Consider the following 17,500-nt stretch of genomic DNA (forward strand, 5'->3'; position numbering starts at 1 on the left):
ATATTGTTCAATCAGTTTTGTTATATTACGTATGGGAACGTAATATAGTAATACAGCTCATAAAATGCCCCGCATTTTGAATTGTTCCTATTATTTGAGAGTACAGTGCTTTATTTATTTATATCCTTATTTATTTCCTCATTTATTATTTCCAGATATGAGAAGGAGAGTTCTTCCATCAAGAGCTGGCTGGACAGGTGTGAGTCCGTCTGCGGTCCAGACTCCCACCTCCTCTCAGCAGACAAAGCCAAGCTTAGGAATGAAATACTAAACGTGCAGGTAAATAATGTCACCCTATATACCCCGCGCGTTCCAATCTAATCAGCCCTTGATAACGGCATACGGCGAGAAAGTCACCGTTTCAAAGCTTTAACCGGCTGTTAATTTCCGTCGGCGCAGGAGATGCAGAAGGAAGCTCCCTCCCACGAGACGTTGCTCCAGGGCCTGGTGAGTTTGGGGGCGTGTCTTCACTCCACGGCCTCCGAGGGGCGTGGCCAGGAGCTCACTGACCACCTCACACAGCTGGAGGAGAGATGCACTTCACTCAAGGACAGTACAGCACAAAGGTGAGGGCTTGTTTAATAGATGATCATAGATTATCATTTTTTTTTATCCACTTTTTCTCCTATTTTTTTCTATTTTTCTCCCATCCCAATTTCGCTGTGCCAATTCTCCCCTCCCCTGTCTTGAACGTTGCTCGCATATGCCCCCCACTGGGCCGGTTGTAGGGAGGATGGAAGCCATTGCATCACGTGTCCCCTCCGGTACACGAGGAGGCAGCCCGTCACGTCTTTTCACCTGCCAGCGCGGACTCTCATTGGCGAGGTGTAACGTGTGGGAGGCTCACACTACCCCCCCGCCATTTCCTGTCTCTGCTGTGCAGGCGTCCCCCGACCTGACCTGTAGGAGTCGCTGTCCACCACGTCCAGATTACCACCCGTCGACTTCCACCCGCTGACTCTGCCAATTGAGTTAGTATGACGGCTGGCCCAAGCCGGAGGCAACGCCGACAGCCGGATTCGAACCCGGTGTCTCTTGCGTTGGTGACGAGCGCCACTCGATCATAGATTATCTATCCTCGGTTTAACTGTCCAAGGATGGGTTCTCGTCCAAGGCATTCACAATATGGTGAATGCAAGCCTGCAGATAATGGGAGCGAATGCTGCACAACGTGCTTTTTTCCCCCTGAAAAGTCGGTGATGCGTTGACCTAGTTTCCATGTACCTCTACCTATTGTCAGTAGGGATGCCCCGATCGCTCGGCCACCGATCGTTATCGGCCGATAATCAGTATAAATATGAGATCGGTGATCGGTGATAATGCTTTATTTTCGCCGATCGTCAAAACCGATCGATGACACGGAAAACATGATCCAATTCTCTGCGGAGTTCTCAATCGCTCTTCTCTCCACAGTGCTGCGTGCAGTGTACGGCTCCTCCTTCTCCTCCAGCCCCTCCCGCACCCATTGTTTACATGGGTGCGGGAGGGGCTGGAGGAGAAGGAGGAGCCTCCGGCAACAGTCTGCTCTAGTAACTAGCCAACGTTAGCTCACGTCGCATGCACTAACTTACCTACCGAGCCGTTGGCTACCTAACGTTACTGTTTAAACTAAATGACCCAGTGACTACATGAGGCATTGTTAACGGTATCTAGCCGGCTAGCTACTGATAGCTCCTGATATCAACAAATGCTCCAGCAAGTCTAGTAGTGCATGATAGCTCACGTTAGAATGTGATCAATAGGGTCCAGCTGCAGCTCCGGAGAATCCTGGCCGTAGCTGGAGGCTACTCGAGTACACACAGACAGTGGAGCTGTTTGCAGATAGCGAGCATTTTGACTTGTTGCGTAATGGCGATGTCTCGCAGATAATACAACTACAAGTATGATTATATAATATATATATTTTATAAAAAATTTAAATAAATTATATAAAATACGTTTATTTATTTATTTTTTAATCAAGCGATCGATATCGGATCGGTATCGGCCGATATGGCTCAAGACGATCGGTGATCGGTATCGGTGGCAAAAAACGTGATCGGGGCATCCCTAATTGTCAGTGTATTTGTAGTATCTGATGAGGCCCTTGATAATGTTGTATTAACAGATTGCAGAATGGGTACAATACAGTACAGCTCAATACACACAATTGTTAAGGCGATGCAGACCAGAGAAAGACTTTCGTCTTGTTTACATCAGGGTCCCCCATTTTAAATTCATCATACGTCTGTCTAATAAAGGGATTCGCTAAAAACCAGGTATCACATGTACCGCGTCCAATGGACGTCTAAGGTGGGGCATGAGGTGCAATGAGGTTAAAAGGTAAGGGGTGGGTTTATACATGAGGTTAGGGTTAAGGTACGGGTGGGTTCGTGTGTGGACCACCCTTCATCTCACCCAACTTGGGTCCATCATGTGTGTAGGCTGGAGCGGCTGCAGTCCCAGCTGTCCCAGGTGGAGCTGTTCGACCAGGCCCTGCTGACCCTGGACCAGTGGAGCGACAGCTTCCTGTCTGGTCTCAGAAGTAGCTCCCAGGTCGACATCGCTGGTCTGGAGGCTGCACTCGCTCGACTCAAGGTGAGTCATCGTCAAAACCCGTGCCATCGAAGCAACTCCTTACGCCTCATCGAGATATAAAGCACATGGTCGACGTATAGATATTAGACTGAAGGATTTAGACTGGAGGATTATTTTCTGTTGAAGATATAGTAGATATGAAGGATTGTACTCTTCTAAGCTGTAGCCCTATTTTCAGAAATGTCGCCTAAAGGTACATGCCCAAGTAAATGGGAAGATTGCTCCACTTCTACAAGGTCAATTTGAATGTTCTTGGTATCCAGGAACATCTATGGACCTCGGGGAATGTATTCCCAGTGTCCGAAATATTGTGTCTGTTACTAGGCTTGAGTAAATTGTGATGAAAAAAAAACATGATTTTCTTTTGCATCTTTGCCGGTGAATAACACCATGTTACAATTGTGCAGCCACCGAGCTCGCTCACTGAGCTCATTCGCCACCTTCTTGAGATCAAGTGTCCAACGAATCTAAGCAAATTAATAAAGGGAAGATGATTAAACAGAAGGATTTGTAGATACAGTAATAAATTATAATCCATTTGAATTATACATTCAAAATTTTATTATGAACTATAACTTACCTTATTATTATTGCCAAAGCATACATCTATGGATCGGGGAAAAGCTCCTCTTTCCAATGGCAGCGTTGAATCAGGATTGAGTCATTTCCTCACGGTTTTCCGATAAAAGAGAGATAGAAATAGCATTTTTCCGATAAATTCTTAAAAAACAAACGTAGTGCTGAAAATATACACTTTGACTGCTGTTTTGATAGGGTTAAGGTATTTACTCTTGGCTACATTGGAAAAAGAAACACAACATTAATTAATACGGTCTGTATTGATCGATTTATGATAAAAAACAGCAGGGTCCCCCAATCGGGGGACCTTACAGCTTAAGGCGTTAACTAAAACGTTCTCTCCAAGGACCACGAGACGTCTCTGCTGGAGCAGACGTCCCTGAGAGAGAGCCTGCAGCAGAGAGAGTCCTCCCTCCTGCCCTCCTCCACCCCGGAGGCCCAGCAGCAGCTCCAGGACCGGAGGGAGGACAGCCTGCAGCCCCTCGGCGAAGCCCGACGCCTCCTCCTCCTCCGCAGGGAGTGCCTGGCCGAGCTGGGGGCCTTCCTGCAGAGCCACGGGACGGCGGCCGGGGCCGTGCGGGGGCTCCGCGAGGCCGTGGAAGGCAGGGGGAGCTGGGACCGCTCCAAGGCGGAGGAGCTGCACCGCGGGCTCGGGGAGGCGGCCGGCGACGTGGCCCGGCTGGAGGCTCAGGCGGTGGGGTTAGACGGACGGCTGAGCAAGGCCCACCTCCACCTGTGCGGCGCGGAGTGGAGGGGCTCCCGGGACGTCGGGCATCCCCAGGGGAGGACGTCCTGCAGGGGCCAGGCGGTGGCCCTCATGGTGACCCTGGAGGGGGTGCAGAGGGGTCTGGGGTGGAGGCAGAGCGAGGCGGAGGCTCTCGGGGCCCTCTGGAGCTCCTTCAGAGAGAGGAGGGAGGAGGTGATGAGGAATCTGAGGAAGATGGAGGAGGCGGCGAGACAGGAAGGAGCCAGAGAGAGCAGCATACAGGCCTTTCAGAACAGGTAGAGATATACAATTACATTGTATAGGACCGATTTGATTCATATTCATACCTATATTAATATTCATATTCATATTGTTCCTATTATTATTATTGTTGTTAATAATAATACTAATAATAAACTCGAACAAGTTGTAACATTCATATTCATATTATTATTGTTCATATTATTATTATTATTATTATTATTATTATTATTATTATTATTATTATTATTATTATTATTATTATTATTATTATTATTATTATTATTATTGTTGTTGTTGTTGTTGTTGTTGTTGTTGTTGTTGTTGTTGTTGTTGTTGTTGTTGTTGTTGTTGTTGTTGTTGTTGTTGTTGTTGTTGTTATTATTATTATTATTATTTAACTAAACAAGTCGATTGAGGGCAGGCCCTCATTTACAATGATGTTGAGACAATTTAAAGACACAGAATAATAAAAGATACAAAATAAGAAAGCAATCAAATTAAAACAGGTACAAACAGTGACAGAATGGTTTCAAATCATGGATTTAAAATGTCCATGGGTTACCACCACGCTCTTAATTTGTAATGTATCTTGTAGAGTTCCAAGTGGTTGGAGCAAAGACACTAAAGACAGATCTTCCACGCTCAGTATGAACTTGAGGGACCTGCAGTGAAAGCATTGAAAGTCATTAGACCACGTGTGGTACCGGCCAGGGGACCAATCTAGCATAGATTATGATATAAAATGGCAATTGTTCAATAAGGGCCTTGTAGATAGATCAACAAATACATATGTATATCACGTCTCTCAGACCACCCAACCTTTTTATACAGGATGCAATAATGAGTGCTATAAACATCACCAGTAATAAACCTAAGAGCAGAATGATGAACAGCATAAGATAAGATATTCCTTTATTGATCCCCTTGGGGAAATTCAGGCATCATAGCAGCATGGGGGAGGGGGAGGGGAGGTACAGGTAGTAGAAGACATGGTACAGGTCATACAATTATAGTACAGTGGAGAAGTAAAAGTAAACATTTAATAAAAATCGGCAGTGTAAACAATATAACAATATAATTAACTCTGGACATGCGCATAATGAGCAAGTAAGCAGTGTAAAAAGGTCAAGGTGCAAGATGAGGGAATGCATGCCCTCTCAGTTATATTTGCCCTACAATAAATATAGTTACAATATATATAATCTAATATCGAATCTAATATATAATCTAAAAATTCTAAATGCTAAAAATGCTAAATATATGCTCTGATTAAGTAAATATACAGTATACAGTACACATACAGTATATAGCATCCAAGGGCTTAAAAGTAGAGGCAGAAGCATGTCTATAAATCACACATCACCATAATCCATAAGAGGACAGCTTCAACAATCCTTTTCCTACACAGCATGGGAAAGTTAGCTCTATTTTCTTTTATACAAAAAAAGCAACCTTTGGTCGTAATTTGTCAATAACTATTCAAATTTATTTATTCAGTTATGCCATATATTATTCATGATGATGATGATGATGATGATGATCATGATGATGATGATGATGCTGATGATGATGATGATGATGATGATGATTATTATTAGATTCAAAAGTCTTTCTCAAAACGTTATAGTGCAGCTTAAAATTGCACGGGAAAAAATAATGCAATGTACAGTATTGTGTTGGAACAGGGTTGGCTCAAATATAATGGGTGTTCTCATGTACCTGCTTCTGCAAACTTCATTAAATATAACGGTGGTTCTCCTGCATCTGTTTCCCCCCCAGGCTCCGCTTCTTTGTCCAGCTGGAGGACGAGCTCCAGTCTCTGCAGCACTCCCGGCAGTGGTTAGCGGAGAGAGGAGGCCAGCTGGCCCAGAGAGACAGTGAGCTGGCTGGGGAGGCCGTCAGGGAGGTGTCCCTGGTGGAGACGGCCTGGGAGAACGTCAAGACGGTTATCATAGATGGGTGAGAGAGAGAGAGAGGAGGTGGAGGAGAGGAGAATGTATCAGCACTTCATGGTTTTGAGAAACACTTGAAATGATCAGGATGATTGGATGCCCCTGCAGTGTCTGTAAGAAACCTATGCCTGTCTCTACTGCAGGCATGCAGCACAGGGACATAGCATGTAGCACAGAAAGAGACTGTGGGCCCTGTGTAAATGCCTTACACATTGAACCAGAATATATTTGTTGGCCTAAAGCGTGTGTTCCCCACTTTTGCTGTGACCATAGTAATAATAATAATAATAATTCATTACATTTATATAGCGCTTTTCTAGACACCCAAAGCGCTCCCCACCACTGGTAGCACCCAACCTTGGGCTACGCAGGCTCAATGGCTGCCATACACTGGCACCAGGCACACATCACACTACACAATGGCTGAACGGCTCAGGAGACAGGGATCAGCAAATTAAGGGGAAGGGATGATTAGGTGGCCTTGATGACCTGATTGGGAATTTGGCCAGGAACGTCGGGGAACCCCCTACTCTTTATGATATGCGTCCTGGGTTCTTTAACGACCGAGATTCAGTCAGGACCTCGGTTTAGCGTCTCATCTGAAGGACGGCACTCGCAGCTATACGGTGTCCCTATCACCGTAACAGGGGCATTGTTACTGACTAGTCCAGAGGACAGAGTGTCCCCTGCTGGACAACAACACCACTTTCCGACAACGGCCTTGACCGGGGCTCGAACCGGTGATCTTCCGAATCATGAGTCCGGAGCTCTACTCTATGTAGTTCATAGTACCGTGAACGTACTATGCAAAGCATCCACTTCCTTTTTCGCGAATTTAGTTGGACGAAACAGCATGATAAACGATACGGTTGATCCGATGACTATATTCTGATTCCGATTTCTATTCCTTTATTGTCACGTCATTCAGTTTGAAATTCACTTTCTTGTGGTTCCTTGACCATAGCAGCATCCAATATAATATAAATAAAATTAAATTAGCATAGAATAAAAATAAAATAAGATAAAATAACAGCAAGATGACTATATTATATATTATACAGTTCTAAAAAAGTGCGCAGTGCAGATAACAGGATGTAGATATTATACTATACAATTTAAATAACAAAATGGCTATGTACAGTTCCAACAAGAAAGGAAAAAGTATGTTGTGTGATGTGCAATGAGCAATGTGCAATAATTAGTAGTGGGTCAAATGCAATGTGCAAAATGCTAGTATATGATGCAATCACAGAATATAATTCATATTTTGTGGCGTCACATAATATTATGTGTTATGGTAAGTGTTATGGTAAGGGTTATGGTAAGGTAAATGTAATAACCTTGTCTCTTTTCTCTCCGTCCCCCCGTCCAGTCAGGAACAAAGTGGAGTTTTGGTCGACCTCCTCCGCAGGTTCTACAGCCTGAAGTCCGTTCTGAGCGCTGCTGTGGAGAACGCCCAGGCTGTCGCTCACAACCTGCCGGACCCCAACCACAGCCCAGAGGAGGCCAAGAGGACGCTCTCACGGGTCAGAACCTTTCTGTTGCTACGTTCACCGGGGTTCCCACAGGGTCTTAAAAAGTCTTAAAGAATGTAATAATAATAATAATAATAATAATAATAATAATAATAATAATAATAATAATAATAATAATAATAATAATAATAATAATAATAATAATAATAAACTTTATTTATTTATTTTTTTGATCCACTTTTTCTCCTTATTTTTTCTATTTTTCTCCCATCCCAATTTCGTATTGCCAATTCTCCCCATCCCCTGTCTTGAACGTTGCTAGACTATGCCTCCCACTGGTCGGCTGTAGTGAGGATAGAAGCCTTGCATCACGTGTCCCCTCCGGTACACGAGGAGGCAGCCTGTCGCATCTTTTCACCAGACAGCGCGGACTCTCATTGGCGAGGAGTAACGCGTGGGAGGCTCACGCTGCCCCCGATACTTCCTGTCTCTGCTGTGCAGGCGTCCCCCAACCGACCTCTAGGAGTCGCTGTCCACAACGTCCAATCCCCACCCATCGACTTCCACCCGCTACCTCTGTCAATTGAGATAGTATGACGACTGGCCCAAGCCGGAGGCAATGCTGACACCGGGAGTCTCTTGCATTGGTGACGAGCGCAATCTCCGCTACGCCACCCAGCCGCCCCCAATAAACTTTATTTGTATAGCACCTTTCATACAAGAATTGCAGCCCAAAGTGCTTCTCAGCAGTAAAAATATATCTAAAATGGACATAAAATAGACATAAGCATAAAATGTACAGAATAAAAGCAGTGCAATAAAATGGCTCTCATTACGGCACAATAATCACAGTGTCGATGTAATGAGTCTATGGCAGAATGTATTAAAAGACTAATGTGAAAAGGTACGTTTTTAGTGATCTAGCCTAACGTTTATAGGTAAAGTGTTCCTAGCTTTGGTGCTGAATTAGCAAAAGCTGCATCACACATTTTCTTTTGGCTGTGAACCAGGGAACCCTCAATAAACCAGTAGTAGTTGATTGTAATGTTCTTGGGGGCACATAGTTGACAAGAGAATTGGCAATGTAGCTTGGTCCTGTTCCATTTAGTGCTTTGTATATAAGGAGGAGGACCTTAAAATCGATTCTAAATGTTACCGGAAGCCTGTGCAGAGTACCTAACACTGGACTGATGTGGTCTCATCCTCTTTAAGTCTTTAAAAGGACTTAAATGTGTTTTGATAGGTCTTAAAAATCTATTGGATTACTGTAAGTCACTTCTATTTTGTGATCACTTAGAAAAGGTTGGAAGAATATCAATCTTTAAAGTGCATCGCATTCCAAGAGTATGGATCACTAATATGAGAAGGCATTTTTCCCTGAATTTGAAAAAGCTTGGGGGAACCGCATGAGCAAATCACTTGAGCGAGTGTCTCGCAGTAATGTAAGGGGGTTGCTTACCAACAAGAAAATAAACAAATACCAATGTTTATTACGCCTCTCTGCAAGAGGGACAACCACCTGTATCATCATACAGTATCTCTGTACCAATGCCATCAAAACAAATCCCAGTGTGCATCAATTTTCTGAGTAATCTGGTAATCCTCCGCCGTCGGTGTGTGAGTGAATGGGGAAAATGTGAGGAACAAATTGTAAAGCGCTTTGGATAAAAGCGATATATAAATGCAGCCATTTACCATTTATTTACCATTTCCTGACTCTGATTTTAAATATAGATAATTTTAAAAGTTTTTAGCAGTAAAACCCCGAATTCCCTGTGAGAAGCAAATGTCTCCCTCTAGTGTCGGTATGTAGTCATCACATCTCTGTTCTTCCAGCACCAGGTGGTCCGGGCCGAGCTGAGGGACAAGCAGGGGGACATGGACCATCTCATCAGCACCGCGGAGGCCCTGCAGAGGAAGCTGGGGAGGGTCCCACACTGCGACGCGCGTCTCATCCAGGGAGACACTCAGATACTGAGAGAACAGTGGCTGGAGGCGAGTGATGATGGTTGGGGCTTGTATTTATCAAGCATCTTATAGTAGGAGTGCCGATCTGAGACCATCAATTGCTCATAAAGTCATGGTGAGAATGTATGGTCGTGTGGAACTGAGCACTGATCGTAGGTCAGTACTCCTGTTGGTAAAACCATAATAGATATGGGCTCAGAGCTTTGGGCAGGTTCTTTAATGACCCAACTTTATTGGGTTTCTTTTCCCGCTAGTAGCGATCTAGGATCAGTGCTCAAGTCACATGACCATACAGTACCTCACTATGATATATGATCCAGTTTGGTCTCAGGTCGTGATTCTTCTTTTTTACGTGGTTGATATCTGATTGGATCCTAGAGTAAGGGGGTAATTGACCTATCTCAAACCCGCCCTCTTTTCTTCATCCTACAATCACTCCAATGTTGCTTCCATCAGAAAAACTTCATAATAACACTTACAAATAATAACATCGTTATCATACAGTGTTACTGGGTGAGCTGTTACTGGGGGAAAAAGATAAAGTGGATGAAGGATTTGTAGGGGCGACAGTGGCTCGGGAGGTAGCCGTCTGTTAATCTGGAGGTTCCCGGTGTGTCGAAGTGTCCTTGAGCAAGACACTTAACACATAATTGCTCCTGATGAGCAGGTTGGCACCTTGCATGGTTGCCTCCGCCGTCGGTGTGTGAATGTGTGAGTGAATGGGTCAAATGTGAGGAACAAATTGTAAACGGCTTTGGATAAAAGCGCTATATAAATGCAGCCATTTACCATTTGTTTCCTGCTATTAACTCTGAAGTCAACAAATTTGGAACATTTGAGTAGGTGTTGCAACAAATTCATCTTTTCATCTCTCTCTCTCTCTCTCTCTCTCTCTCTCTCTCTCTCTCTCTCTCTCTCTCTCTCTCTCTCTCTCTCTCTCTCTCTCTCTCTCTCTCACTATCTCTCTCTCTCTTTCTCTCTTTATCTCCTCTTATGGGATTCAGCTGTCTGCCCAGCTGTCACAAATGATCGAGGAATATAAACAAGTCTGGACGTGTTATCTGCCTTTCTGTCTCCCTCTTCCTCTATCTCGCTCTCTTTTGCTCCGCTCTCTGTCTGTCAATCCAATTAAGGCTCCCTCTGCCCCCGCTGTCTGTCCATGGGGCAGGATATGAATCCATTGTTACCCCGAGATGAAAAGGAGAGAGTGAGAGCAAGAGAAATAGATTGAAATAAGATAAAGAGATGCGGATGGAAAGACAGATAGAGGGGGAGTGAGAGAAAGAGAAAAGAGAGAGAAATGGAGATTTAGGAGAGAGAGAGAAGTACCGTATCCTACTAATCCAGTTGATTGTATGTATCACACCCTGACAGATGGGCGTGTCTCTGTGTGCCTGTCCTCTACTATAGGTCTCAGAGAAAATACAGACCAACACAGAGCGACTGGGCTACTGTGTGTCTCTATGGGACGACCTCAAGACCATGGAACAGGACATCGACCAATGGGCCGCCGCCTCCATCGGTGACCTCACTGAAGGCATGGCCAATCTGAGTGACAAGCTGAAAACGGAGTCCCGCCTTGCCACCTTTCAGGTTAGACCTCACTGGACAAGCAGGAGGGGTGATATTAATGCTGTATTATATTATGATAAGGCAGTGTTATATTTAGAGATGATTGTGTTTGGTGTAATTGACGAGTGCTATCTTCTGAACTGCAGCTGGAGGTGGAGAAGAGGGAGCAGAGGTTGGATGTCCTGCAGGAGAGAGTGACAGACCTGAAGGAGCTCGCCAAGCTCCCTGAGTCCCCCATACAGCTACAGGTGAAGATTACAGGAGAGCAGGGAATATATGATGGTGCTGCTATGAGACATGCACCACACAAGAATCACAGAAGTGTTAGGGTGCTACTACTACTACTACTACTACTACATACTACTACTGTTAGTATGGCGCGACCCCGGTCAGTCGCCTCTGGTTTAGCTCCGCGACGATTGTGCACACTTTTAGCTATTATGTTTGTTTTTTCTACTTTTGGTACTTTTGGTACTTTTGGTTGTGAAGTGAAATGAAGTGTGATCTGTTGGAGCGGTGAGACCGGAGCCAGCTGAGTGCAGCGTTTTCAATACAAAGGTCTTCAAGTATAATATGCAGGATGTTGTGGCTCACAGTATCGAAGGCTCCACTCAGGTCAAGGAAAATGAGGATGTTAAGGCCTCTTGTGTCAGCAGAAGTGAGGAGATCATTGAGTAGTTGGATGACGACAAGGCATTCCAGGGTTTTGAGAGGAATGGGAGATTGGAGTTTGGCTGGTAGTGGTTAAGGCAGAAATGACCAGGTTTTTTGAGGACTGGGGTGACAGTGGCAGTTTTGGGGACACTTCCATGGGACAGTGAGGAATTGAAGAGGTTGGTGAGGTAGGGGTACAGGACCATTAGACGTACTGTTTACACCACATTTAAGTTTTATAACAGGAGTTCAACTATTTGACTATAGGTCTTGGAGTCTGACCTGAGGAAGAAGATGGCCCATGCCCAGGGGGTGTACAACCAGGCCAAGCATGCTCTGACCTACTTCAGCTTCCAGAAGCAGAGGCTGGAGGACCTGATGTCTCAGATGACCGAGAGGCTGGAGACAGTGGAAGGTTCTCTGTCCGACCTCACAGCCTCCAGTCCCACCTCCCCGGAGGACATGGATACGATGAAGGTATGGCACTGAGTGTTCATAGCTGTATCTCCACCTTACTGTACCAGTGATGTTGTCCATCATCGGTACAGTCCTTTCTCAGCACAGTGCTTGCTGTTCTTCATGCTGAATACCCGCAGCCCCGGCTAGTTAGCCACAAAACCAATGTAAAGTAACGGGGCCACACTCCAGTGTACAACTATACGCAGGTTAGCCACAATACCAATGTAAAGTAACGGGGCCACACTCCAGTGTACAACTATACGCAGGTTAGCCACAATACCAATGTAAAGTAACGGGGCCACACTCCAGTGTACAACTATACGCAGGTTAGCCTCAAAACCAATGAAAATAAATGGGGGTTGCGCTCCAGTCGCACAAGGCCTGAAATCTATGCTGAAACCTACTCCATAACGTGCTCAAAGTAGGTTTCAGGATGACTTTCAGGGGTTTATTTCAGGGCTCGTATGACTCGAGCGTCACCCCCAAGGACTTTGCATTGGTTTTGTGGCTAACTATCCAGAGCGCGTCTATACTTTTACTAACAAACTTCCAGTTCCGTGTTTTCGCGTTCTGCGATCTGATTGGCCACTGACGTTTCTGGTCATGTGACATGTGCGCCAATCGCGTGACGCCTGTTTCTGCGCCTATTTCCGCCTCTAACAAGCCTGCAAACTACCTAACGCCTAGTTTATCACTGGTTAAGCTTAGTTTTGAAGTTGGCTAAGGTTAGAGTTTGGAATCAGGGCTGGTGTTCTATCGTCCTGCTCTAAGACAAACTCTAACCTTAACCAACTTCGAAAGAGTGCCTAAGCTTAACCAGTGATAGAAACAGGCGTCACACGATTTGGCGTAGATGTCACATGACCAGAAACGTCAGTGGCCAATCAGATCGCGGAAAAATGCAAGTTAGTTGGTAAAAGTATCCAGAGCTGCAGGTGTTCAGTATGTAGAACAGCATGGACTATGCTGAGAAATGACTCTGCTGATGGACAACAGCATTTGTAAGTAAGAAATAGGACCAGAGGGGTCTACCAACTCCTGTTACTTGTAGAGAGTCATAAAGGAAAGTGCCCCCCAACCCATTATCAAAGGAGTCGATGAAAAACCCATCTCAAGAACAGAATCAGAATCGATAATGATGATCCGGCTCCCTAGGAGCTCCAGAGCACCGTGCAGCAGCAGAGGGCCGACATGGACGCTGCCAGAGAGGCCCTCAGTGCTCTCAGCAGGTCCCACCCGTCCCAGGAGCTGTCTCACCTCTCCGCCGACCTCACCTCCATCGCCCAGAGGACGAAGGCCGTGGCCCTCCGCTGCGCCCGGACCAGGGGGAGCCTGCAGGACGGACTGCAGCTGCACTTCAACGGTGAGTCTTTCCTTCTTCTGGGGGCTTGGTGAGTAAGATTGTGTTTCATGGAGTTCCATTTAGGCTGGAGGTAGGGCTGACCCCTATTAGTCGATTAGTCGACTAATCGGTCGAAAGGAGCCGTAGTCGACTAGCCAACCTCTTAGTCGAATATAAAAATAAAAAATTAAAATTTATAATATATATATATATATATATATATTTTTTTATCATTCTTTCCAAAAGAAAAGAGGCCTAGAAGCGTTGCTAACGCTAATGGCACGCATACCAGAAGCTAACTGCCTACGAAAACAGGCACAGAGGCACTGAAAGAGGATTTCACCCATCTAATGAACACACTAGACTAGACAAATATCAAGATGTATCAGTGGACCAATTGCATGCTTTTGCAGAGGACAAGAAGCCTTCAGTCGACTCCTTCAGACATTAAGCACCCCCCACAGCCCAAATGGAATGATAATTTAAAAAAAAATTAAAAATTATTATTATTATTATTCTTTTTAATATAATTTTTTTATTTTTTTTTGTCGACCAATAGTCGACTAACGGCAAATTTTTGCCTATCATAGTCGACCATCCAAATCCTTAGTTGGGGACAGCCCTAGCTGGAGGAGGTTAAATTGTATCTGTTTCTAAAAATAATTTCACGCTTCCGTGACAGGACAGCCATGGCCGGAGGTGTTATGTCTTCAGGTTGTCCGTCGGGTTGTGTGAACTGTATCCCTAGGGTTCTGTCCCCACAGCTGTCCATCCGCACGCCCCATTCTTGTGAACGTGATGTCTCAAGAATTTCTTCTAATTTGACACAAACATCCAGTTGGACTCAAGGATGAACTGAAAATATTGTTTCAGTCTTTTCACTCGCGGGTGATAGCGTTGGACCCATTTGTCTATGTTTGCCCCGCCTCCTACTCTTAAGCCCCCACTGGCTATTGGTGTACCGAGGCGTATAATAATAATAATAATAATAATAATAATAATAATAATAATAATAATAATAATAATAATAATAATAATAATAATAATAATACATCGAATTTCTATAGCGCCTTTCAGTCGCAATGCTGTCTTTCTAGTCCATGACTTGAATCACTACTGATTCAATTGTTTTGGTTATAAACCTACTGCTTTGTACCGACAAGTAAAGAGCGGACTGGATTGTGGCACAGATCATTGACTGTCATGGCTGCTTAACTCTCTGGTGTTTCTTGTGACACGTTGAGGCATGATGTAGCAAAATCCTAAATCCGCTGGATAACGTGATTGATTACTGTATTTAGGTGATCACCGCCACATTAACCCCTGTATAAAGACTCAAATGGTGAGTCACACTTCACTTCTCAGGTACTGTAAATGCCTCGAAGATTACCCAACGACGCTGTGTTCACGTGCAGCGGAACATGATGTAACGTCTCTACATGCTACCGGTGCGACGCGTTTCCCTTTTGATTGGACAACATGTTTCCCGAGAGCGCTCTCAAACAATCAGCCGCAACTCCACACCTCATTGGCACACACACACTCACACACGCACACACACACACACAGACACAGACACAGACACAAACACACACACACACACACACACACACACACACACACACACACACACACACACACACACACACAGACACAGACACACACACACACACACACACACACACACACACACACACACACACACACACACACACACACACACACACACACACACACACACACACACACACACACACACACACATACACACACACACACAGACACACACACACACACACACACACAGACACAGACACACACAAACACAAACACACACACATACACACACACACACACACACACACTCTCTGGTGCACTGAAACACACACACACACACACACACACACACACACACACAGACACACACACACACACACACACACACACACACACACACACACACACACACACACACACACACACACACACACAGAGACACACACACAGACACACACACACACACACACACACACACACTGTCTGGTGCACTGAAACACACAAACACACACACACACACACACACACACACACACTCTTACTGCACACTGTCTGACACACACCTGTGCCTCCAAGAGTAATGTGGCTCTCGTTACAGCCGCCCTCTGGGGAGTCATTTGGGCTTGTTGCCAAGGCAACCCAGCGCTCGCCATGCAGACACACCCACTCATCCCATCTGCCTCAGTGCTTGCTCTGCCCTCCTCCTTCTGGCGCCTTTGCTCACGCAATCTCTCTCTTCTCTGTCTCTCTCTCTCTCTCTCTCTCTCTCTCTCTCTCTCTCTCTCTCTCTCTCTCTCTCTCTCTCTCTCTCTCTCTCTCTCTCTCTCTCTCTCCCTCTCCCCCATCTCCCTCCATATCACTTCCTCTCAGCCCCTCTTTGCTCGCTCTTGACTCTCCTCATCTGCTCGTTATGTTTCAGAGCTTGTCCAAGACTTCCACTCCTGGCTGACGGAACTGAAGGCGGAGCTAAAAGAATGCTCTAACCAATCAGGAGATGTCGTCAGCCTTGGAGCCAAGTTTTACCGGCTAAAGGTACCGTGTAGTAATAACGATTGGAATCTATACAAAACTACCAATACCCTACCTCACAGTAGGGCAGTAGAGAATCTTGAGATTTAATTTTAAGGAACTCATTTTACAGTTCTGACCGTTGATATGGTCACACCGACTGTTTGCCTTTCCCGCCGCGTCAACAGGTGTTGGAGGAGCGAGCGGCGGAGGGAGAGGAGCGCCTGTCCAAGGTGTGCGAGGAGGCCGAGAGCGTTCAGCTCCACCTGCCCAGGGCCGGGGCGGGGCACGTCCAGGAGCACCTCTCCTCCTGCCAGCGGAAGTGGCAGAGCTACCGGGAGAGCTACTCGCTGGGCCAACGAGGCCTGCAGGAGAGCATCGACTTACTGAAGGAGTGAGTGAGGTCCTTCTGCCCGCGTGTGGAGCTGCTGCTGTGGCTCCTCGATACATGCATTCTGTTTAGTTTGTGCTAATAGTTGAGTCTGAAAGTACTAATAGTTCACTACTAGTTCAGTCTGAAAGTACTAATAATTCAGTCTGAAAGTACTAATAATTTAGTCTGAAAGTACTAATAGTTGAGTCTGAAAGTACTAATAGTTCACTAATAGTTGAGTCTGAACGTACTAATAGTTCACTAATAGTTGAGTCTGAAAGTACTAATAGTTCAGTCTGAAAGTACTAATAATTTAGTCTGAAAGTACTAATAGTTGAGTCTGAAAGTACTAATAATTTTGTCTGAAAGTACTAATAATTCACTAATAGTTGAGTCTGAAAGTACTAATAATTCACTAATAGTTGAGTCTGAAAGTACTAATAATTCACTAATAGTTGAGTCTGAAAGTACTAATAGTTCACTAATAGTTGAGTCTGAAAGTACTAATAATTCACTAATAGTTGAGTCTGAAAGTACTAATAATTCACTAATAGTTGAGTGAAAGTACTAATAATGTACAGTAGTTCAGTCTGAATGTACTAATACTGTAGTTCAGTCTGAATGTACTAATAGTTTAGTGGGAAAGTAATAATACTGTAGTTGAGTCTGAAAGTACTAATAGTTGAGTTTGAATGTACTAATAGTTCAGTTTTAAAGTACTAATAGTTCAGTCTGAAAGTACTAATAGTTCAGTCTTAAAGTACGAATAGTTCAGTCTGAATGTACTAATAGTTCAGTCTGAAAGTACTAATAGTTCAGTCTCAAAGTACTAATAGTTCAGTCTGAATGTACTAATAGTTCAGTCTGAATGTACTAATAGTTCAGTCTGAATGTACTAATAGTTCAGTCTGAATGTACTAATAGTTCAGTCTGAATGTACTAATAGTTCAGTCTGAATGTACTGCGACAGATGTTTTGTGAGGAGGGTTTTGCAGAAGAGGGAGGCACCACTGT

General features: G+C 44.8%; 1 protein-coding gene across 1 annotated transcript in view; it reads left to right on the plus strand.

Annotated features, from left to right (window-relative positions):
• Window positions 1-17,500, plus strand: part of syne1a (spectrin repeat containing, nuclear envelope 1a) — a gene marked incomplete at its 5' end in the record, with an annotated part of 228,874 nt that overhangs the window by 50,363 nt on the left and 161,011 nt on the right. Inside the window, 13 exon segments of the mRNA XM_084314285.1 lie at window positions 156-279; window positions 400-566; window positions 2,424-2,577; window positions 3,503-4,158; window positions 5,906-6,085; window positions 7,451-7,604; window positions 9,390-9,548; window positions 10,932-11,114; window positions 11,240-11,341; window positions 12,015-12,224; window positions 13,362-13,569; window positions 16,025-16,137; window positions 16,302-16,507. Coding sequence (XP_084170411.1) covers window positions 156-279; window positions 400-566; window positions 2,424-2,577; window positions 3,503-4,158; window positions 5,906-6,085; window positions 7,451-7,604; window positions 9,390-9,548; window positions 10,932-11,114; window positions 11,240-11,341; window positions 12,015-12,224; window positions 13,362-13,569; window positions 16,025-16,137; window positions 16,302-16,507 — 2,616 coding nt within the window.

The sequence above is a fragment of the Notolepis coatsorum genome (genome assembly GCF_963971535.1).
Source record: "Notolepis coatsorum genome assembly, chromosome: 5".
NCBI lineage: Eukaryota > Metazoa > Chordata > Actinopteri > Aulopiformes > Paralepididae > Notolepis > Notolepis coatsorum.